The 23,926-nt window shown below is 43.1% G+C and overlaps 1 protein-coding gene across 2 annotated transcripts in view; it reads right to left on the bottom strand.

Annotated features, from left to right (window-relative positions):
• SYNJ2 (synaptojanin 2) overlaps positions 1–23,926 on the bottom strand; it is a 116,542-nt gene that overhangs the window by 20,684 nt on the left and 71,932 nt on the right. For both annotated transcript variants that reach the window (XM_060241396.1, XM_060241405.1), the window contains 7 exons: positions 23,435–23,516; positions 20,952–21,092; positions 13,209–13,401; positions 11,780–11,938; positions 10,847–11,003; positions 2,934–3,051; positions 2,277–2,495 (listed from right to left, as the gene is read on the bottom strand). In XM_060241396.1, the coding sequence (XP_060097379.1) occupies positions 2,277–2,495; positions 2,934–3,051; positions 10,847–11,003; positions 11,780–11,938; positions 13,209–13,401; positions 20,952–21,092; positions 23,435–23,516 (1,069 nt within the window). The remainder of the gene's footprint in view (positions 1–2,276; positions 2,496–2,933; positions 3,052–10,846; positions 11,004–11,779; positions 11,939–13,208; positions 13,402–20,951; positions 21,093–23,434; positions 23,517–23,926) is intronic.

The raw sequence follows: 23,926 nt of genomic DNA, 5'->3' as shown, positions 1-23,926 counted from the left end.
GGCATGGCCACCATGGGGTTACAAGTATACAGTCTGCCTGATCTCTGAGCAGCCTGTATACTATCTGCGCTATCAATGGTATGGGTGGGAAAGGAAAAAAGGAAAGGTCCCCTGTGCAAGCACCAGTCGTTTCTGACTCTGGGGTGACGTTGCTTTCACAACGTTTTCATGGCAGACTTTTTATGGGGTGGTTTGCCATTGCCTTCCCCAGTCTTTTACACTTTCCCCCCAGCAAACTGGGTCCTCATTTTACTGACCTCGGAAGGATGGAAGGCTGTGTCAACCTTGGGCTGGCTACCTGAATCCAGCTTCCGCCAGAATTGAACTCAGGTCGTGAGCAGAGAGTTCAGACTCACAGTACTTCTGCTTTACCACTCTGCGCCACGGGGCCGCAATGGGTGGGAACATGTATAGAAAATGGCCTGCCCATGGAATTAGTAGGCTATCTCCCAAGGAGGCTGAGTCCCTGCCATTGTGGGTGCAGAAGAGGGGGCATTTCCTGTTCAGACTGGTGGCGAAGACATCTATTGCTGGTGTGCCCCATTTGTTGAAGACCACCCTCAGGAATTGGTCGTTCACCACCCATTCATGCAGTACTGCACCGCCTTGACTGAAAAAGTCTGCTTGGAAAATCTGATCCCCTGAAATGTGCAATGCTGTAATCCATATCTTGTGGGTTATGCACCAGTCCCAGATTTGTATAGCTAGTCAGCACAGATTCCAAGAGACTGTTCCACCCTGTCTGTTCACATAACTTAGGGCTGTGGTATTGTCTGTCTGTATTGGCACTACCCTTCCCTTCAGTATTGGTAAGAAGGATCTGAGTGCGAACCAGATTGCCATCAACTCTCCAGGAAGCTGATGTGGTGGTTGGACAGATTCGGTTAGTCTGGTTGTGGCTATGGTTGGTACGGATCCGGTCGGTGCTGATTCGGTGACCTGATCTGGTGCTCTGTACAGATCTGGAGATCTGTTCAGCTTAGTCAGGTAGCGTGAGCTCCTACGGTCGTTTCAGTATGACTGAAGCCGCTGGTTCCTCCCTCAGGGTGGATGGCCTGCTAGCCTGTGCGAAGTCAGAGTCAGGGTTGCTAGGCTGGGTAAGGTCAATCTGGTTGGTATCGATTGCACCCGAGTCCGCAATGTCCTCTTGCCCTTCGTCCGGGGAGTCCACCTGTCTCCTTGGTGACTGCAGGATCTGTGACAGCATCGATGTTGACAAGGACAGGTCCAGAATGGGCATGGATCGACCCTCTTGGGATGAGCCCTGGGGGGGGACATAGGACTAAAACAACAAACAGGGAGAAATACCTTTTTTTATGAGCGGAGCAGTAAAGGGAGATCACCAACCGGAGCTCAGGTGAAAAACATTCTGGCCCCCGCGCACAGTCAGAAAGAAACTGCCGAGAATATGGCGCCCTCCTCTGGACATGCACAGTGGCGGGAGGACGCTAGAGAAAATTCTGGAGCTTTGAGATCACCATTGGGGTCGACACAAGCGCCGATCATCCCAGCAGTGTGAAGCACAGAGACCACGACGAAGATCACACAGTTTTGAATGCCCTAATCTGAATTAGGGATTAATTAATTCAATACTGAGAATTCAGAAATATATTTAGAATACAAGAGATATTTGCATTTTTTTTTAAATGACAAGGGACATTTTGATTTGCTACCTCAGGGTGCTACTTCAGGGCGATTTGCCAAGCTTATCAACAGAAATCAGGGAACATTTCTACCTCTCTTGGGACATTCATCACCCATATGCACATGAGAAATCTGATGCGATTTCTAAAGCATATAAAAGCATGTGGATTGTGGCACTGAAATATTTTCTAATCATTATTTAAAAAATAAAGGTAGCCCCCTGTGCAAGCATCAGTCATTTTCGACTCTGAGGTGACGTTGCTTTCACAACGTTTTCACGGAAGACTTTTTACAGGGTGGTTTGCCATTGCCTTCCCCAGTCATCTACACTTTCCCCCCAGCAAGCTGGGTACTCATTTTACCGACCTCAGAATGATGGAAGGCTGAGTCAACCTGGAACAGGCTACCCGAAGCAGCTTCTGCTGGGATCGAACTCAGGTCATGAGTAGAGGGCTCTGAATGCAGTACTGCAGCTTTACCACTCTGCGCCACGGGGCTCTTTATAATTATTACTAGGCCATTATTACATGGAAATACTTTATAATAAATAATGCTACGTAAATTCAATACGCATTGAATCCAAGGGCATTAATTTAATTTGTATTAGTTTTTAAATATGAACAATATTTTACCTAACAAGCACAACATTGCCATAACTCTCAAATATCTGCATAAGTTCAGTGCGCAAATCCTCAGGAAATTCATCTCTTTCTTCAGGGGATGGCGTCAGCAAAGTCACCACTACGGTGGCATCCAGAGGTCCTTGAAAGGAAGATACTTCCTGGAAAACATGCTCCCGGGCAGCTGCATCAACCTCTTGGACTTCCACTTCCACAATAGCTAAAACAGGCCTACATTTTATTCAGAGAAATAAATAGTTAAAGAGAGGTAAGAGGCAAGGTAATCATAATTGTAGGGGACATCTAGAATGAGTTGAGAAAGAGAACATGTTGATATGCCATTAAAATTAGATGCACCGTATGAGCTATTTAAATATCAGACAGAACATGTAATTTTCATTGCTTGGTTTCACAAACTATGTGTTGGAACCAGGGCGCTTTTTTGAGCAGGAACACAGTTCCAACTGGCTTAGTGTCAGGGTGTGTGGCCTAATATACAAATGAGTTCCTGATTGGATCATTCTACAACCAAAGCATGTGCCCTACCACCAAGCTATGGTAGTATGCTATCCCACATTGTTGTGCAACAATGCTGAAAAGGATGAGGATAAGCCAATATAACATCAACTCTGCTTCAGAAAGAGCATGCTCCACTTTAGACAATGTTACCTGTGATCGCTTGCCTGGAGCTCAGCTCTTCCATAATACATTAATGCACCAGGGGACCAAATAGGTCTGATTTTGGCTTCCGCATTAAAATCAGTGTCTAACAGACTGATCTCTCCAGCTTAAAAAAAAAAGAATAAAGTTCAGATTCAGAGTTTATAATAGTTAAGACAAACTGTCACAAAGATATTGCGTTACTCATTTTGTCTGCATAATGGCTTATATAATGTGACACTGAAAAGTCAGGAAGAACACAACATGCTAAGATGTATTATAATGCATGATGCTGTTATTCAGGCAATAAAATGCAAATAAAATAAGAATTACTTTATGACTGTACTTTTATATAATGACTCAAATATGAGTATGCCAAATTTTGGTTCCCTGTTCCATAAAGGGAATTGAGAGGGCTTTCCCATTCTGTTACTCAACTCAACAGATGTAGGAACAGGCTTTCTGTGGATTATTTAAACAAGATTAGTGGGAGCAGAAGATGCTGAACTGGCTCCTATTTAAACAGATGAGTAAATCTAATGAAAGTACAAGAAAAGAGTACTCTGAGGCCAATTAGACACTGAATGATGGATAAATCCAGTGCTAGAATCTCTAGACTCTCACTGTGATACAAAACTCCTCAAGACTCCAATTTGCACAAGATCTCCCTGAGTAAACAGGGACTGCTCAGTTTGCATAAATGTCAGGCTCATTCTATATGCAGAAGGATGTATACATGGAGCTATTGCCATCACTGAATTTAATGGGGCAGCTCCCTGTTTGAATAGACTGGTGGACACAGTTGAGTTTGCTGTGAGCACCACAACAACCAAGTATCTGTATCCTGGCCTTTCTCTAAGAAGCTCAGAGAAACATTTTAATCTCATAACAATTCTGTGAGGCTACAGCAGCTGAGAGTTAGTGACAAGCATGTGGCTACCACGTGATCTTCATTAGGTGAGCTGAGCTTTAGTTTCTCCCACTCAAAGCTTACAGTCTAGTGATTGCACAGCCAAACTGCATGTTATATTGGGGATACTCTGATCATGTTCCCAAAGTATACTTAATTGGAAAAGTAGGTGGGGTGGCCCAATTTGGACTAACGTCACAGATAGGTGAAGGAAGAATTATTTCCCTTCATATCGTTTCCCTGGTAGAAATCAGCACCTCCAATCTGTGATCTGCCCACCTGGAGATCTGAACATATTGGCTGGTCCTCACAGCAGCTCTCCAAAAGCAGCACTAATAATTGCAAAGACTCAGGATAGAAAAACAGGTTGCTTACCTGTAACTGATGATCTTCGAGTGGTCACCTGTGCAGTCTACACACATGGGTTCGTGCCCTTTGCTCGAATCCGACCTCGGAGAACTCCAACAGCAGCATAGCGTGTTTTTGGTGGGCTCCTCTCCTGCCCAGGGGAGCAGACTCGCAGTGCGCATGCCTAGAACGGGGGAGGAGTCCACTTCCCGCTCAGTTTCTTGCAGCTGCCGCTTACAAGTCCAATCGCAGGTAAGTAGAAGGCAGTGCCATCAGTGGGGAAGGCTGGGCGGGTTGTGTGTGACTGCACAGGTGACCACTTGAAGATCATCAGTTACAGGTAAGCAACCTGTTTATCTTCTTCATGGTCCCTGTGCAGTCTACACACATGGGTGATTAGCAAGCTGTAGTACTTTGACAGTGGGTGCTGGCAATAAAACTGGAGCAACCTAGAACCAAGCACAGGTTAGTAACATAAAACCATGCTATCTTACAGGCTCACCTGAGATCAGTGGTGATGCGGTCACTGGAAAATCGAAGATAACACAGATCTTCCAAAGGACGCATCTCACCTAGAGCGCACATTGAAGGTGGTCGAAGAAGACTAAGTGACTGCAGCACAAACGTCCTCCAGAGGAATTCCATGGAGAAAGGCAGAGGAAGTCGAGACTGCTCTAGTAGAGTGGCTGTGGATTACTTCAGGTAAGGGCTCCTTTGCAGTCTTGTAACAAAGCCTTATAGTGGAAGATATCCACTTAGAAAGGCGTTGAGGTGATACCTTGACACCTTGCTGAGGTACACCATAGGCCACGAATAGTCTGTGGTCCTTTCTGAAGGCAGCAGTCCTTCAGATAAAAGGCAAGTGCCCTACACATGTCCAGAGTATATAGAGTTTTCTGGATGTCATAAGAAAGATTAGGGCAAAAAGTTGGTAAGACTGTGGACTGTGAAAGTAAAAAGGAAACGACGACTTTGGGTAGAAAGGTTGAATCTGGGCGGAGAACCACTTTATCTTTGTGGAAAACAGTATATGGAGGATCAGACCTAAAAGCTGATATGTCGCTTGCTCTTTTAGCGGACGTTACAGCCACTAAGAAGGCCATCTTCCAAGAAAGGAGTTGCAGGGAAGTTGTGGCCAAGGGCTCAAAGGATTTTCCCATGAGTTGCATGAGTACGAGAAAGAGACTCCATGGGGAGGCTTAATGGGAGGTTTTAGATGAGATTATCCTTTCAGGATTGCCCTAGAGGATGCAAGAAAACTGAAGAGTTATCCACTAGGATGTGGAAAGCTGAAATGGCCGAGAGATGCACCTTCAAAGAAGAATAGCTGAGGCCTGCGTCAGAGAGGGAGAGCAAGTAGGAAAAAAGCATCTGCAAAGGCGCAGTATACAGATCCATAGCATGCTTTCCGGCATAGATGGAAAAACGTTTCCATTTGAGTCGATATGACTTTCATGTTGAGGGTTTCCTCGCATTCTGGAATACCTCCCTGACTTCTGATGAGAAGGTCAGGGTCTGACTCTCCAGGCAATCAGAAATACTTCTGGTTGTGATGCTAAACATTCCCATTGTGCTGAGTCAGAAGGTCTGGGACCAGAGGCAAACACTGAAAGACCCCTTGTGAGAGCAGTAGCAGAGGCAAAAACCAGGCTTGACGTGGCCACCATGGAGTTATCAGGATACAGTCCATGTGGTCTGTCCGTATTTTCTGAATAGTCCTGGGTATCAATGGGATCGGAGGGAACATGTAAAACAGTGTTCCTGACAACTGGTGTAGAAAGGCATCCCCAAGCAAATGGTTGGTTGGGGGGCCCCTGCTGAAAAAGATTAGACATTTTGCATTGGTAGGGGATGCAAAGGCGTCCACCTGAGGTGAAGCCCATGCTCGGAAGATTGGAAGAAGATAAGCAATCGTTGAGCGTCCATTCTAGGTCGCTGGGTAGTGACCTGCTGAGCACATCTGCATGAGGGACCCTGGAAGGTACACTGCAGAGAGAAAGATGTTGTGAATGCACCAGTTCCACAGATGTTCAGCTTGTTTGCAGAGAGAGGGCAATCTCATGCCCCCGTTTATTGACTTAGTAGACAGTAGTTACATTGTCCGAAGCCACCTGGACATGATGGTCTTTCAAGTGTAGAAGGAAAGATTTCAGAGCAAGCTGAACAGCCATGAGTTCTAGTGCATTGATGTGCCTCAAACTGGTAGTTGTGGAAATCCTCGTAGTGGGCTCCCCAGCTACTGAGTGAGGCATCTGTGGTCAACATTCTTGTGGGCGGCAGAAGCTGAAAGTCCGTGCCCATCAGGAGGTTGTTGTCCATTAACCACCAATTTAGAGAATGCAGAATATCCTGCGGTATTATCAGGAGTAAGTGTTGAGAATGCGTCTCCGGCTTGAAATGGTGGAAAAACCACAACTGAAGGGGTCGCATCCTGAGATGGGCAAATGAAATCACTGCAGTTGTGGCAGCCATGAGACTTAACAAACGTTGGATGGATTCTGCTGTCTGCATCGGAGTTAGAAGGAAGGAATGGATTAGAGCTTTCAGGGTTTGGGCTCTAAGGGCAGAAAAGCCTTGAACACTGTCGTGTCAATGACTGCCCCTATGAAAGGGAAAATTTGCGTGGGTTGTAAATGAGACTTTGCAAAGTTCACAGGAAGGCCCAGGTTCTTGAGGAACCCTAAGGTCATTGTAATGTCCTTCTGTAGCTGACTGGGTGATGATGACACCATTAGCCAGTCGTCGATGTAACGAAACACTTGAATTCCCTGTTGGCGAAGGGCTCCCGCCACCACTGCCATGCACTTGGTGAACACACAAGGGGTGGTGGTGAGGCCGAATGGCAGAGCCTTGTACTGGTAGTGTGTCTGTCCTATGGTAAACCTGAGGTAACAGTGATGACGTGGACAGATAGTGACATGAAAATATGGGTCCTGCAGGTCCGAGGAGGCCAGCCAGGCATCCTTTGGTAACAAAGGAAGAATCATTTGTAGGGTGATCATCTGGAACTTCTGGGGGCATATGAAACGATTGAGGTCTCTCAGGTCGATGATGGGGCGCTTGCCGCCATCTTTCTTGGGAACAACGAAGTAACGTGAGTAGAACCCCATCCTGAGAAGGCACAGGTTCTATTGCCCCTTTTAACAATAAGGAGTGTGCTTCGCCAAGGACTGGAGTCGGGGGAGTTGGAATGAAATGTGGGAATATGGGCAACTCGGAAAATTCGATTGTGTACCCCACTCTGATGATTGTGAGGACCCAGACATCTGAAGTTATGGACTCCCAAAGATGTTGAAAGGGAGAAAGTCTGGTCCCTGGGTGGGGAGGAGTGGCATTTGGCAGAAGTTCTGTGTTTTGTGGAAGAGAAGTGGCGTTTGGTAGAAGTTCTGTGTTCATTGGAAGTTCTGGATGAGACAGGCCATCAAACCAACTGCTTGTTATTCGGTGATGGGCGTTTTGACTGATTCGGTTTCTGCTTGTTTGAGTAGGATGGTTTGGAAGAGGACGAGAATTGCTTCCACTTCCAGGTATCAGAGGATTTTGGAGGAAAGTATCTCCATTGAGAAAACCATTGCCTGGGATGATAGGGCTTGGATGAAGAAGAAGGGATAGCCACTCCTAGGCGTTTTGCTTTCTTTCTACTGTCATCGACATTGGAGAGGACCTCTTCAGTGGTGGTATGAAAGAGGCCATCCCCATCAAAGGGAAGACCTTCCACCTTCGTCTTTAGGTCAGGCTGGAGCAAAACAAAGATGGTAGAACAAAGCCAAGCATGGCGGCGTATCGCTATTGAAGTGGCTAGTACTCTGGAAGAGCACGACGCTGCATGTTTCAACAAGTTTATTTGTTGGCGAGAAACAGCAGACAACTCCTGGATGATAGCTGTCGCTTGAGGAAGTGCGGCATCGGGGAGGTTGGTCAGCAAAGGTGTCAGGAGGTTAGCCAAATTAAAATTATAGGCTGAAAAATAGGCCAAATAAGTGTGAAGCTTACTCAGAGTGGAAGAAGTGGAGTATAGCTTTCGTCCTAACGCATCCAACTTATGGCCCTCTCGCTCAGGAGGAGCAGGATGTCAAGTTGGTTTCAATTTCGAAGCCGAATGAATTATCATCGAATTCGGAGCTGGGTGTGAAAAAACTCGGCGTCGGAAGACTGTATTCTATACAGAGCATCAAGACGTTTCAGAGAAAGTGGAATAGAGCCAGGCGTCTCCCAAGTCTCTTTAAGGGTTGCAAGATGGAAAGGCAACATTGGCAGCAAAGTTGCCGGAGGCAGTTGGTCCTGAACGAGTTTATAAACCAGATCTGAGGGTTCCGGCTTGTCCATGTTGACAGGAATCTGCAATGCTTCAGCCATCCTGGTGATCATTTCTAAGTATGGTTTTGCCCCTTCAGATGGTGATAATGGGCTAGGAGAAGTGATGTCATCCGGCTGATCTGGAAGCAGTGGGTTGTTGGGCTCCGAAGAGGATGATGCTGATGACGATGCATCAGAGAATGGGTCCTCCATGTCCTTAGGTGCTGGAACAACAGGATCCTTGTGAAGTAAACCATCTGGCATGTAAATGGGCTTCAAGACAGGGGCAGGAAGTTGCAAAGGAGCTCCAGCAGCGGCCGATGCTTTAGGAGCCGTGTAAGGTGTGAGTGTTGGTGGTTGAGAAATAGAAGGCACCGTGGCGACCTCTATAGGTCTGGCACCGGTGGGACGGCCAACACAGATTGAACCTTTGCCGTTGGGATAATGACGATGGTACCATCGAGAGTAGGTATCTAGAGATGGTGTTCTCGAAGGTGTAGGAGTTGGTGAATAGCATCTATGGCGTGCAGTTCGATATCTTGATGTCGAACGGAATCGATGGAGGCTTCTGTCTCTATGGGAAGCCCTAGAAGTCGATCTGCGATTTCTCGAAGTCGACCGACATCTCGATGCCGACCTGAATGACGACAGCTTCATTGTGGTCCTCTGGAATCTGAGCGTCTATGCCTGGAAGCGGAGTGTGAATGGTGTTGGTTTCGACGAGACAACCTCGAAATTGAGCGGCGATGTCTTGAAGTTGAGTGGCTGCGACGACCTGAATGCGATCGGGTACACCTAGAGCACAAAGGAGACTTCTGAAGTGGGGCGCTGTGAGAAGTAGCGCTATGCAAGGTAAACTGGGCCGGTCTAAGAAGAAGATGCCAAGGAGAATGGCACAAGAGAGACATATCTGGTACCTCTCGAAACCAGGCAGATCTTTCTCCTTGCGTTGTCGAGGAGAGTTGAGTGTCAGATCGGTATTGAAGGCCTGGTGCGGCAGAATCGAGAGCCTTATTTATCGTAGCTGCAGCCAAAAGTAGTGCATCCATATCGAGGGTCTCGGTATCAGGAATTACAAGGACAGCGGATGAGTCTAGAGGAGCTGTCGAAGTCGAGCGTCCTGATGAAATCGGTAGTGGTGCAGCGGTTGTTATAGAGGTCAAGGTTGTCGCAATCGAGGTTGTAGAAGTTGGAGCTGAGTAGATCGAAGTCGTAGAGCTCGACGGAATCGAGATCATAGAGATCAAAGCTGTCGATGTTTGTTGTGTAGAGACAATTTCCGGTGTTTTGGCTGAACCCTTCAGTGCCGTAGGCCGATGCCTATCCTTCTTATCAATCTTATGCTTCTTTTTATGTGAAGCAGCCGACGAAGTCGAATCTCCCTGCTCCTTTTGGGAGGGAGGTGGCAAAGAGGTTGAAGCAGACGAACGAGGCACCAGGGAGAGTTCAAGTAAGTGGCTTTGAAGACGCGTGGCTCGATTTTTTTGCGTCTGCTTGCCAAATCCTTTACAATGGACACAAGTCTCGACTTTGTGTCCTCCCAAGCACAGGAGGCAGTAGGAGTGGCCGTGGAAGGGAGCTTGGCCCAGCACTTTAGACATCTTTGAAAAAATGTGGTGGCCCCCTTTTTGTCCACCAGGGTGGGGTGGGGGGGAGAAGGGGATGAAAAGAATGAAAGTCATTTACGAAGGATCTTTTTTTTTTTAGATGAAGAGACGATGACAGAAGAAGAACGACGACGAAGAGAAGAAAAACAATGATGGAAAACGCTGAGGAAAAAAGCTAGGCGCAATGGGGACCGGTAAGAGCGGTGGCAAAAAAGAAACTGAGCGGGAGAAGGACTCCTCCCCCCTTCTAGGCATGCACCTGTGAGCCTGCTCCCCAGGGCGGGAAAGGAGCCCGCCAAAAACATGCTACGCTGCTGTTGCAGTTCTCCGAGGTCGGAATCGAGCAAAGAGCATGAACCCATGTATGTAGACTGCACAGGGACCACGAAGAAGATCTAGCTATAATGCTTAGCACACATTGTCACTGAAAATAGTTCTCCCTTCTCTTCTTGTAACACTTAGCCTAGTTACTTCCCCAGCTTCTCCACTCCAGTCTGTGGCAGCCAACAATACAAAATGGAGACAGGGAAAGGCATAAGTCACTTATAAGAGAGGTCAATATGCCAAAAATACAAAAACTACACTGGGGGGGGGGCTCCATTCGAGCACACAGCCTCAGGTTAAGCATAACAGCTAGTTCTATCCACAATCCTGGCCCCAAGAGTGTTCAGAACTGAGTCATTAAACACACCTCTTCCCCTGCAATTTATATGACCCATATTTTTTTTTCTTTCATAAAAAAATACAAAGCTCTTACCAACCTATTTTATCAATGGGAAGTTTCTTCCTCCACCAAAGTACTCTGTCAGTCCAAGCTGGTGTTCTACATTTATCACTTGTATCATAAGCCTCAGAACCAACATCATATTTATATGTTGGACCAAAATTAATAGTTCCTTCATGAAAATCCTTAAAAATCTATGAAACAAATCAAAGATAATGACGGCATATCCTAGCGACAGCAATACACTGTCTCTTTCCTTATTATAACATATTTGGAATGGATAAAAACACAGACCCTAGCCCTGATCCAGTAAAGCCACACTGCATGCACTTGAGGTTGTCTTCATCTAGCCAGATTTTGCTGAGGCTTACACCTCTGTAAACTACTCAAACTAACAAGTCACAACGAGTTGGTGGAATGCAATTACTTTTATTGAGTTTTACTGCTGAATTTACCTGACTTTTATAGCTCATTACTGTAATCTTATAAATTGTTGATGTTTGTTTTCTATTGACTTGGATTGCTACTTTTATTACTGTTCTTCAATAGTCATGGCCATTTTATTATAATTTCGTGATTTGTGCTGTTTTTAGATTATGTGGTTAGGCTTTAGCCTTGTTAGCCATCTTCACAGTACTATTTGGAAGAAGGGTGAGGTAGAAGCGATTGAAAAATAAATAATGTTTCAGTATCACCATACTAAAAATGTGGCTTTTGCTTTCAAACAAGGGACTGTTAGGAGCACTTTTTGAAGTTTCATTATTTTATAAGTTTCATATATATTAATGTACCCTATCCTGAGCTCTACTTCAAGAGAAAAGCTGGATATAAATTTAAACACCACATAAACATTGATTTGTGCACATGGGCCTCTGGATTACTAGTTCTGAGGAAACATTCCTTTAGTTTAAATTAGATCTTCTGAACACGTCAGTTTGAAGGTAACAGTGAACAGCAAAACTACCCTTACTTTTCCACTAGATTTCTGCTGCTGCAATTGATCAAATTCCAAGAGAGTCTTCCAATCTTGTCGTTTGAGAAAATAAAATACTTCTTCATAAGTCAGATCAATGCGATAGTTAAAATCACCACACCAGAACACATAGTCATGGGAAAACACATTTCTTCCCTGTTTAGAAGAAACAGAACTACATTTCAAACACGAGCTACTGGAAATTTCATCATCCAGTCCTTCATAGAATAAGTAAATAAAGCCCACAATTTTTATATCTAATACAAAAACACTATGAGTGCTTTCGCGTGGTGACTGTTTGCAAGTGGGTTTTGCTATTCTTACACAGTAAAAAATCCAGTTGCAAAGTGTGCTATTTAAAGTGTGTGAATGCACCCTATCTGATAATGATTGATACATGTATCCAAGATAACTCAAGGGCAGACAGAAATTCTATTTAAATTAACATTGTCTATTGGACAAATATGTGCTACTACTAATATGGAAGCAGAGGGATAAATACAAGAGAAAAGCACCACCTACAAAATTGCAGGAACACAATTTTTAGCAAGAAAAAAAGAATACGTAACAAAGATCATTTTTAAGCATCAAGGTCTTGTTTCCAGACCACTGCTATTTCTGCTTCATTTCAAAAACAAACATAAATTAAAATATATTATTTATTTAAAATAGTTGTATCCTGTTTTATTTCTGATTTATGGGACTCAAAGCAACTTATATCATTAAAACCATTATATTTTAAACAGTAAGGAAAAGAAAAATACAAAAAGCAAGCTTACTTACTACCCATCGACTAAGTAGTCTTTAATTAAGGGTTATTAAAAGCACACTGGAATAGCTCTGGTTTACAAAGTTTCTGAAATCTTTACATCTTTCTCAGACTTTTCTCAGGAAAGCCATTCCACAGAAAGGAACAGCCAAACACCCCAGCTTAGTCAGAAACAGTCCTAAGAGTCCTAAGTTATGAAATAACCAACAAATCCCAGGCTAACAACTGGAGATGCAATACAAGCTCATATAGATGGAGAAAGTTTGTAGGTGTGAGAGTCCCAGGTCACAAAGCCAGTATGGTATGTAGCCATATTGTGATCTCTTTAGAAGTTCAGAATCCAGCGCAAATCTTGCACTTCAATAAGCAAGACCATGGACATCTCAGAAACAGAAACTGCCATCAAAGAATGTTAAGTAGTCCTGTTGGCCCTAAGAAACATTTCAAAACTGTGCAATGATTCTTGTTAGACCAACTCTCTCAAACAGTGTATAAACTCTGAATTCTCTGTAACTTTTTATCTGGCTGGACCAACCAAGCTATCTGCAATATTTTCAAATAAAAGTTCATGTTAACTATTACATCACACTTTCACCCTGAAAACATCCATGAATCAAAGTTTCTGCAGCCATCACACAATCCTTCCAAAAGTCTTACCATTGGGAAGTTCAGTTTCTGTGTGATCTCTTTATAGTCCTCATTTCGTTCTTTCACTTGAGACTGCCCAGCTGTCAAGTGACTGCATATGAAGCATAAACTGGTGCTATGAATCTGGAAACGGATGGCAACTGCTCCTTTATTCCCAGCCTTCCCTCCCATTCCTGTCTTCACTGTGTCCACAGCAACATCTCTAGACAGAGAGAACACCAAAAGCCAACAATAATCTCCTTACAGGAAGGTAAAGAGAAATCACTGCTGTATTTACAACATATGAAAGCTAAAGCAGGAAAACATCCATGGTATCGGTAACAAAATAGTATCTCTAGAGGTTCTGTTCACTCCATAAGATTCATAAAGATACCAAACACATGAAATTTAAAGTGCTATTAATTTCAGTTCATCGATGATTAGGTTCATAATGTCTTAGTGCACAGTATCTGATGCTGTAAATCTTCAGTAACAGAACAGTCTCAAATATACAAGTGCAAAACTGTAAAAAACCCATTCCTATAGAGTAATAATAATTCCTTTAGAGAAGACTGGAACTCCCTTTTAAACATAAGGTCAGAGAGCAATTTCAAACATTCTTGAGAGCATGCCAAATTCCTTAACTTGCGTGGTTATTTAAGTATGCAACTCAGTCTTCTTTCCCAACACTGCTCCGCAGTGTAAATTTAGTCACTGCATATTCTCTCTTTCAGTTCTCTATTTTCTAATCCTCTCATAATACCAGATGGCCTTAGGACATAATTTCACCTGTGGCTTTATTAAAGATTCCAAGACCTCAGTGGTAATATTCAACAACGTGACCTAAATATCTGTCTTACAAAATGTAGATTCTTGCTAAGGAGTAAATATTTAGAACCTATTAAAAATATTATGATACTACAGATGTTTTCTTGCTTTGGCTTTCACACATTTGTTCCCTGGTTTCTTTTTGCTTTATTGTATTACATCATATGCAGAACTCCCCTGGCACAGTGCTCTAGGAACTAACAAAGCTGTAGTGAAATGAATTAAGTTCAACAGGGCATTCACTGCAATGGCCTTGTAAAAAGAGTAGTTCTCAGGGGAATTAATTATTAAGTAAGATGTAATGATAAGGAGCAATTCACCAAGCACAATTAATGGAAATTAATTAAAGGAAACTGAAATGTGTCAGCATGTGAAGCTGCAGCAGGGGTGAGCTACTAACATATCTTCTTTCTATACTAGTGGGACACCATGTGCAGGAGGAACTCATGTACCTCTCATTTCCCTCACTGTACAAGATCCTGGATGTGTAGAAGGAAGGTGTCCGAGTAGTTTACACATCCTTTATTGCCACCTCTCCAATGCATCCTAGAGGCTGCATACTACTTTGGTGTGCATACTGTCAGTTCCTTATTCCAACCACAGAGCTGCAACTCAGTCCTCTGCCTAGAGATGATATAAAGACCTGCTACATGGCAATAGGAAAGGAAGTTCTGCTGACTACCTTGAACCACAGTTTGCCTGTTTTGCTATTATTTATGTGGAGAAACAGCATTTTGTGTGGGTTTAACTGTCTGTGAATAAGATGGGAGACTATCAAACTTTAGGTAGGCCTTGGCCTAGTCTCCTCCTTATCTCCCTTCCCCTCCTTTCTGGAACCAGCAATCTGAAGACAACTCCGTAGAGAAGACAGGAAATCCATCAAGGTTACAGGAGATACACCCCAAATGCTGCAGGAAAGAAAGCCAGTTCCTGGGTGAGAACGGCTGTTTATATTATTTTGGGGGCAGGAAGCCTGTCAGTTGTCAGTTGGAGCTTACAACAAACAGAGCTCTGCTCCTGGGCCAGAGTCGGTGGCCATTTTGGGGAATATGTTTGACCAGTTTACCCCAAAGAGTAACTAAGTAAGGCGCCTGCCCTGCGTATCATCTACATAGGGCATGAGTTTATGGTAAGGAAAGAGATGGAGCGTTTTTGCCTATGTTGTTTTATTTCTTCTATTCACTTCTGATATCCTTCTAAATAGTTGAGTTTTAAATAAATCTTTTAACAGTTGAAGGAATGAAGTCCCTCTGTACCCCATACTTTTTCCAACTGCTTGGAAATGCTAGGAGTGGGTTGCGGAATCCCTAGGAAGGAGAAAAGTGGCAAAATGGCCAATTTCCAACTCTCTAGGGAAGCCCCAAATATATCTGGGAAACCTTGAGGAGGGTTCTTGGTGACATAGGAGGGAAGTTAGGGGCTGTCTTGCCTAACCAGAAATAGAGACTGTATATATATATATATATATATATATATATATATATATATATATATATATATATATATATATATTTCTTTTATTGATTTTGATACAGTTGATTTTTCTGCCTCCTAACCAGAGCCCAAGATAGGGACAGTGGTGGCAGTGGAGTGGCACAGCCCCTTCAGGTCAGAATTCAAGGAGGGTAGGCAGAGCTGAGGCCCACCATCTGATGCAGGCCTGATCTGCCACAAGTTCATTCCCTGTTTTTAACACCATTGTTTCACAGCTGATTTATCTAGTCTTCGGGTGTTTTTTGCTAGTATTTTTTGTCTAGTTTTGAATTTTGTACTAATAGGGGCATGAGCAACATATTTTTTTAATGTACTAGGATTTTGAGTGATTACACCTCTTATTTTAGGTTATCTCTTCTTTTAAAGTTTGTGAGTAACTGAGTTTATATAGGGCATATAAATATGCTAAAAAACTAAATACCTCATTGGTGCAAATTGCCAACAGAAAGGGTTCATGTTCTGATAGTTAAATGAGATTGTTACAGAAGGAACCCATATGATAAGAACAGAACATCTACTAGAGTGTGAATTCCAGCACAGCAGTCCTATTACTCTGTGCCAACCTATACAATCCACACCCCCAACTCATTTTATCTGTAGCTGCGTAAGAGCTGCTGGAAATATTATTTTTAAAGACTCTTGAGCCTGATCTGGCTTAGCACAATGGCTCCTGCTTCCTCCCCCGAACCATTTTTCTGAGCCAAAATGGCCCCAATAGATCAAGGCTATTTCAGTGCAGGTACATGGAAAAATCAGAGGAAGGAGCCCTTCTCCCTGCACCCTGGCCACAATGCTGCGCTGAATCAGACTTTAAAATGACATTCAGGCAGCTCCTGTAGATCTGAAGGATTGAGTCCCCAGATCAGACTTGTTTTTAAAAGTGTTGTGTAATTTGGCGCTGTTTTGTTGCATCATATTGTTATGCCATTTGGTCCTGCTGAACTATTCTTTTAGACTGAATACTGAAATTGGTTTTTACTGTTATGCTGTTTTATTGCTATGTTGATTTTATTGTGATTTTATTATTCATGTTGTGCTCTGCTCTGAGCACCTATGGGGAACGGGTGGAATATAAGTAAACAGATAATAATAATAATTAATAATAATAATACTGCAGTAAAACGAGAGGAGTCTAGCAGCACAGTAAGCTCCAGCAGACTTATTGTGGCATTACCTTTCCTAAAGCACCATATTCATTAGATGCATTATAGTATACTAGGAGTCAAGGACCATTGTGGAAAAAAAAAACAGGCTCTAGAAGGAAGCTCTGGGTGAGTGTCTGCCACCTTTGCTGTCTTCCCATCCTCCCAAGTGAAGGCATTGACTCCCCCCTTCATCTCAAAGGAAGCTAATCTCTGCCATCTAGAGAGCAGTTTTAAATCTGAGTGATCTCCAGTGGCTCCCCAGAAGGAAATGGCATTGTACCTGTCTGAGGTCCTATCTCTTTTCAACCCCACCCCCTCTCCAGGCCCCACCCCTAACCTGGAGTTGACAAACCTATCTCCTTTCTTTTATCTGACTTCAGCTTTCCATTGCCTTCCCCCATCCTGCAACTTCTACATAGGAAAATAACAGTCTTTCTTCACAGTGGGGGGGGCAAAGAAATTTGCATTATTCTCCTCTCCCCCCATGTGATCTGAACAACAACCCTGTGAGGTAAGTTAGGTTGGAAGTCTGTGACTGGTCCATAATCACCCAGTTAGCCTCCAGAGCAAGAGCCTGGGTCTGGCAGATCCCACTCTGAAGCCCTAACTCATACGTCCTCCTCAAACTTAATCACAGAATCTCCAGGAATTTCCTACCAATTTGGAAAGATACTACTAAGGCCTCTGGGTGAGTGCCCCCCCCCCAGCCTGGCTGTCTTCCCACCCACCTAAATGAAGGCATTCACTACCCCCCCCCCACTTCAAGGGGAGCTAATCTCTGCTATCTACCTGATGAGCATTTGTGATTCTGAGAGATCTCCAGCCCTCACCCAGAGATCGCCAACAGTGGTTCCACAGGAGGAAAGGCCTTTCTCTCAGAGGCCTAGAGTGATCCCTTAGGAATTTCCCACCAACCTGGAAAGGTACCACTAAGGTTTCTGAGCAAGTGCCCCCCCAGCCTGACTGACTTCCCACCCACCTAAATGAAGGCATTCACTCCCCCCCACCCCGCCTCAAGAGGAGCTGATTTCTGCCATCTAGAATTTCTTTCTCATTTCTCTCCCCCCTTTGATCTGAACAACCCTGTGAAGGCTTCCCTATCTCCTTCTCAAGCAACCATCTTAAAGCGAGGCTGAGGAGAGGAGGGAGAAAGGGAGTGAAAGACAGTAAAGGTGGGAGAGCCATGCCCTCTGAGGCAGTGCCAAGCTCCCTAGCTATTGCAGTGGCCTTCTGAGGCTGTGTGTGCTGGGAGGCCGTCTGTGTGGACTGTTGATAGGGCTTATGAGGCCGCAGGACCTCTGCAACCCTTTCTGAAGCCAGTTGACAGAGAAGAGCTAAGAGATGTGCCTCTCTCTGAGGTAAGACTACTTTTCTGGCAGTTTGTTCAACATTCCTGGACCTGAGTAGGTGGCACAGGGAAGTCAGCCAATGGGATGCCAGAGACACTAACTGACATGTCATGGGCCAATCGTTTGTTCTCAAAATATTAGCGAATGGCAATCCTCAGTTTAGCCATGGCGATAAGAGAATTATTACTATAGATTGCCACTCATTTACCTTCAGCCATCTGAGATGATTCAAGTTCAGTGACAGAGTACAAATGGAGTAGTGATTGTTAAAATTCAGCTTAAATCATCATCAGAAAATACCCACATCACTATGTACTTTCATAATCAGTAACAAAATATTTTGCCCGAGGCTTACTCTGTTTAACCACTAATGGAACAAAAACACTGTGCTATTTTGGTCCTGCTGATGTCTGATGGATGGCAGCCATATTGGTGATGCCAATGACATTCTTTCTTTGGACACCACTGCAGCCATCATACTAAGGACCACACTAGTAAGTGAAGATGTAAGGGTCATGATAATATTAGTTGCTCATGTGATTAGGTTTCTTTACAGTGTATTGACAGTACTATAGAAGCAAATGTAGGGAATTAGAATCTATGCTCAGGAGTGCAAGTTGTACATACTGCAGGGCTTGGGATGGAAACCGTCTATGCTCTGGTTTACACAGAACATAATACACATCAAGGAGGAATGTGGGAAATTCCGGATTAGTCCTGTGCCCTATCACATATAAGACTTCTAACATCCAGGATTCATATAAAATGGCCTATGTTTTGTGAAAAAACTCTATAAAAGATAATCTCTAATGCTATATCCAGAAGACTAGGAACTTGCTACAAAAATCACAACTACCGGTAATTTATGTGAATTGATATTATATAGCAAAGATTTCAGGTTTTCACGGCTGGTAACATCATTAGGGTTTGTAGAATCTTTCGGGCTCAAGTGCCGTGTTCTACTGGAGAAAGTTTTCCTTCCAGACGTTTCGTTCTCAGCTGCGGAAAACATCCTCAGTGGCGTTGCAGCTGGAGCAGGCACTCTGACCTTCTTGGCTGCTGTGCATTAAGTGGAGCCAGGGCTGCTGGAGAGCTGCTATTTATCCTTATCGCTACCCTTCCAGGAAGCCCCACCAAACAACGGGCACATCCACAAACCCAATTGCCTTTTCATCACACCCCCTCCAGCCTATAAATAGCAGCTCTCCAGCAGCCCTGGCCCCACTCAATGCACAGCAGCCAAGAAGGTCAGAGCGCCTGCTCTGGCTGCAACGCCACTGAGGATGTTCTCCGCAGCTGAGAACGAAACGTCTGGAAGGAAAACTTTCTCCAGTAGAACACGGCACTTGAGCCCGAAAGATTCTACAAACCCTAATGATACTATATATCATTTCAATATATCCTGTAGCATGTAGCAGGTAGAACATAAGAGAAGCCATGTTAGATCAGGCCAATGGCCCATCCAGTCCAACACTCTGTGTCACACAGTGGCAAAAATTTTTAATATATATATATATATATATATATATATATATATATATATATATATAAAATACACACACATACATACACACACACACACACTGTGGCTAATAGCCACTGATGGACCTCTGCTCCATATTTTTATCTAAACCCCTCATGAAGGTGGCTATGCTTGTGGCCGCCACCACCTCCTGTGGCAGTGAATTCCACATGTTAATCACCCTTTGGGTGAAGAAGTACTTCCTTTTATCCGTTTTAACCTGTCTGCTCAGCAATTTCATCGAATGCCCACGAGTTCTTGTATTGTGAGAAAGGGAGAAAAGTACTTCTTTCTCTTCTTTCTCCATCCCATGCATTATCTTGTAAACCTCTATCATGTCACCCCGCAGTCGACGTTTCTCCAAGCTAAAGAGTCCCAAGCGTTTCAACCTTTCTTCATAGGGAAAGTGTTCCAGCCCTTTAATCATTCTAGTTGCCCTTTTCTGGACTTTCTCCAATGCTATAATATCCTTTTTGAGGTGCAGCGACCAGAACTGCACACAGTACTCCAAATGAGACCGCACCATCGATTTATACAGGGGCATAATGATACTTGCTGATTTGTTTTCAATTCCCTTCCTAATAATTCCCAGCATGACGTTGGCCTTTTTTATTGCAAACACACACTGTCTTGACATTTTCAGTGAGTTATCTACCACGACCCCAAGATCTCTCTCTTGGTCAGTCTCTGCCAGTTCACACCCCATCAACTTGTATTTGTAGCTGGGATTCTTGGCCCCAATGTGCATTACTTTGCACTTGGCCACATTGAACCCCATCTGCCACGTTGACGCCCACTCACCCAGCCTCAACAGATCCCTTTGGAGTTCCTCACAATCCTCTCTGGTTCTCACCACCCTGAATAATTTAGTGTCATCCGCAAACTTGGCCACTTCACTGCTTACTCCCAACTCTAAATCATTTATGAACAAGTTAAAGAGCATGGGACCCAGTACCGAGCCCTGCGGCACCCCACTGCTTACCGTCCTCCACTGCGAAGACTGCCCATTTATACTCACTCTCTGCTTCCTATTACTCAGCCAGTTTTTGATCCACAAGAAGACCTGTCCTTTTACTCCATGACTCTCAAGCTTTCTAAGGAGCCTTTGATGAGGAACTTTATCAAAAGCTTTCTGGAAGTCAAGGTAAACAACATCTATCGGGTCTCCTTTGTCCACATGTTTGTTCACCCCCGCAAAGAAATGTAACAGGTTAGTGAGGCAAGATCTTCCCTTACAGAACCCATGCTGAGTCTTTTGTTCTCCTCTGATGAAAAGAACTACCACTGGCATTATTTCAGTTGAATTAATCCAGAACAAAAAAGACTTTAAAAATAATGATCCATTCCCAAATTTCTAATGATTTTGAAAAATTAGAATTTCCTGGGGATGGCCTATATTTCTTCCCAATATCATGCCAGGTGCATAACTATGTACCTGATGAAGGGGACATGATAAGGTCGTACAAAGATGAAAAGGCAAACACCAACTAGCTGTGCCGATGTCAACAGAATGTATCGATGTGTCCTGGAAAGAGCTTTCTGAAGCTGTTCTCCCCACATTTTCCTGTTAGTTGTGCTGCAACAAATACAGTGAACAAAAAAAATATTATAGAGCTTTAATTCAGCTGTGTTTACAGCAGCTGGAAAACAGGAGAATATTAGATGATATTTGGCAGACAGAACTTTTGGGGTTATACAGGCTGTAAACTGCAGGAAAAAACCAGAGGGTCACATCACACTTTATGCCACTTAATTTACCAGTGTTACACAGAGGTATAAAAACTGTAAATTGTGCAATCTTTCCAAACACTGCAGTGGAAATGTGGAAATACTGTAAATTATGATTATCTGTTGCATGTTCATCTGAGGCCCCCAAGTGTTAAAAGATATGTACATCGCACTTCATGAGATCAGAATAGCAAACATGGAAATAATACAGGTAAAGCCCTGGCAAATATGATTGCCAAGTGATGTTCTTCAGAATTCTCCCAGTGGCATGAGAACTGCCAATCTAAAAGCAATTTGTCTGCAGCTGAAAGAAGATTAAACAATCTAATGACACTCCACCCAATGCTCCGTAGAGTGGCAGGGAGAATATGAGTGGGAATGGTAGGTATCATGCAATGTTGTGATGCTGATTCCAGCTAGAAAATGGGAAGCAATATCATTGTATCACACAATGCATTAAGAATTTCTATGATCTCTATGGCTTTACCATAGAGTTTTGGAGAAATCCTAGAACACCATACAATGTGGTGACTGCACTTTCAGTTATGCAGCTAGAAATGGCATTGCACAGCACCATTTTGTCAATAACCTTGGCTGGAAACCCCAGCAGAGACTCTGTGAGTCTTCCTCATTGAGTTAACACCGTACTGGAAATGGATATGCCAGTTTTGCGGCAAAGGCCACAAAACTGGATCATTAACAGCGCAATCCTAAGAATGCTTTTTTGGGAGTAGGCTCCATTGAATAGATATGAGTAGGATTCTGAGTAGATCTGTTTAAGATGGCACCATTAGCTGCAGCCATGAAGAGAAAAACAAAAGTTCATCTGTAAAGTAATTCTAACCCTTCTCTAAGCATAATTAATACATATCTAGCTGCATGTAAGGCTTTTGAGCTCATTCCATCAGAATTGCTTTTTCCTGGCTGAAAATTGTTGATTGCAGATAACTACCTGATTTACAGCCAAAGTCAATGTTACAGGTTTTAAAAGCCTGAAGACCAATTTGTTAATGAAGTCACCTCCAAAACTTTAATAGAAGATGGGAACAGAGAAGCAGCAGGAAAAGGGGAAGAGTACTGTTTACCTGCCCTGCCATTTTCCCAAGCAGTTCTTTCCCCTCACAGGGTTCCAGATACACATTAACCACCACAAGCATACTGCAGGGGTGGGATGGGGGAAGAAAGCAAAACAGCAAGAAAGGAAAGAGATAAATAGCTTCTTTCCAAACCCTGCTTTGAATCTCCCTTTTAAAACTGCTTCCGTGAACAAAAACAAAGAGTTTCAAACACACCAAAAGTATAATACCTAGTTTGGTCTTTATTTTTAATATTTTAGTGTTTTCTATATGTTTTAATCAAATTTATCATTTTGTAATATGATTTTTCCCCCACCTTGGGTACTAAAATTCTTGAGAGAAAGGCAGGCATATAAATATTGTATGTAATATATAAATAAATTGACAATACCAAAAAACCTGATTATTCCTATAAAGTATTTATTCATACTAATCATTAGCTGTCATTAATTTTCTCTCTAAGCCTTTGAACCAACTGCATTTCTGACCCAATCCTACCAAATCAGTATAGACAAAATATCACTCTATTTATATAGATATAGGTATAAATATAGTAATACAGTGTTTGAATACCCAAGGGTTAACTCTATAAACCCACCAGCACAAAATGAGTTCCATTCCAGTATTCCTATATATTCCCCAATACTGGTTAGATGACAATTGTTCACATTCCAATAGAGATTCCAGAAAAAGAACATTTTCATTTCATTCTGTCAGTGCAAATATAAAGTCTTGCAAGTTATGAAATCACAGTAATTCACAGCACTTAAAAAAAAACCTTTCAGCAGACCTTCTATGCGCTGCCTCACACATGAACGAACATTGTGATTACTGTGCACTTCATGATTCTCAGCCAACTATGTGAACAATGTATGTTGAAACATACTGTGTTTGAGTTGATAATGTTAGGTAATGGCAGAAACTATAACCGTAGCACTTGCCTGCTGATGGTCTGGTCATTTGTGCAATTTATTCCTTGGTGATACAGTCAATGTGCCATAAGAATTCATGTGTGAAAAAATATTAATGTTTATTTATATTGCTACACCATTATATGCAGCTGCCTCAGTGGGTTCTGGCAAGTATGCAGTTTGTCAACTCCAGTTGGACATACCTTGCATTCACAATATTTCCAGCATTTAATTCCACCATCTCTTCAAATCCCACAGCAAATATGTCAGCAGGACAATGGTCATCTACGGTAACAAACTCCAATATATAAATTGATTTTATACTTTGTCTAATCATTTATGAATATAAAAACAAAAATATGGTAAAATTATTTCAACCCATCTCTGTCTGGTTCTATGTATATAATGTACAAGTTAAACAAAGCTTGCATTCTGCAAAGACAGTGGATAGACACATTGATCTGAAGCAGTAGAACAAAGTTTGAGTCTGGGGGATCTTTGAGACCAACAAAATGTGATTCAAGGTATAAGCTTTCATGTGCATGCACACTTCTTTTCAGTGTAACTGAAGAAGTATGTGTGCACACCAAATACCTTGAACAGATATTTATCTACTACGGTTTTATTCTGCCCTTCCTCCAAGGAGCTCAAGGCAGCATCCATGACTCTATTTTCCTCCATTTTACTATCACAAC

Source organism: Heteronotia binoei, chromosome 1, assembly GCF_032191835.1.
Source record: "Heteronotia binoei isolate CCM8104 ecotype False Entrance Well chromosome 1, APGP_CSIRO_Hbin_v1, whole genome shotgun sequence".
NCBI lineage: Eukaryota > Metazoa > Chordata > Lepidosauria > Squamata > Gekkonidae > Heteronotia > Heteronotia binoei.
This window is presented reverse-complemented; position numbering and strand designations above follow the sequence as displayed.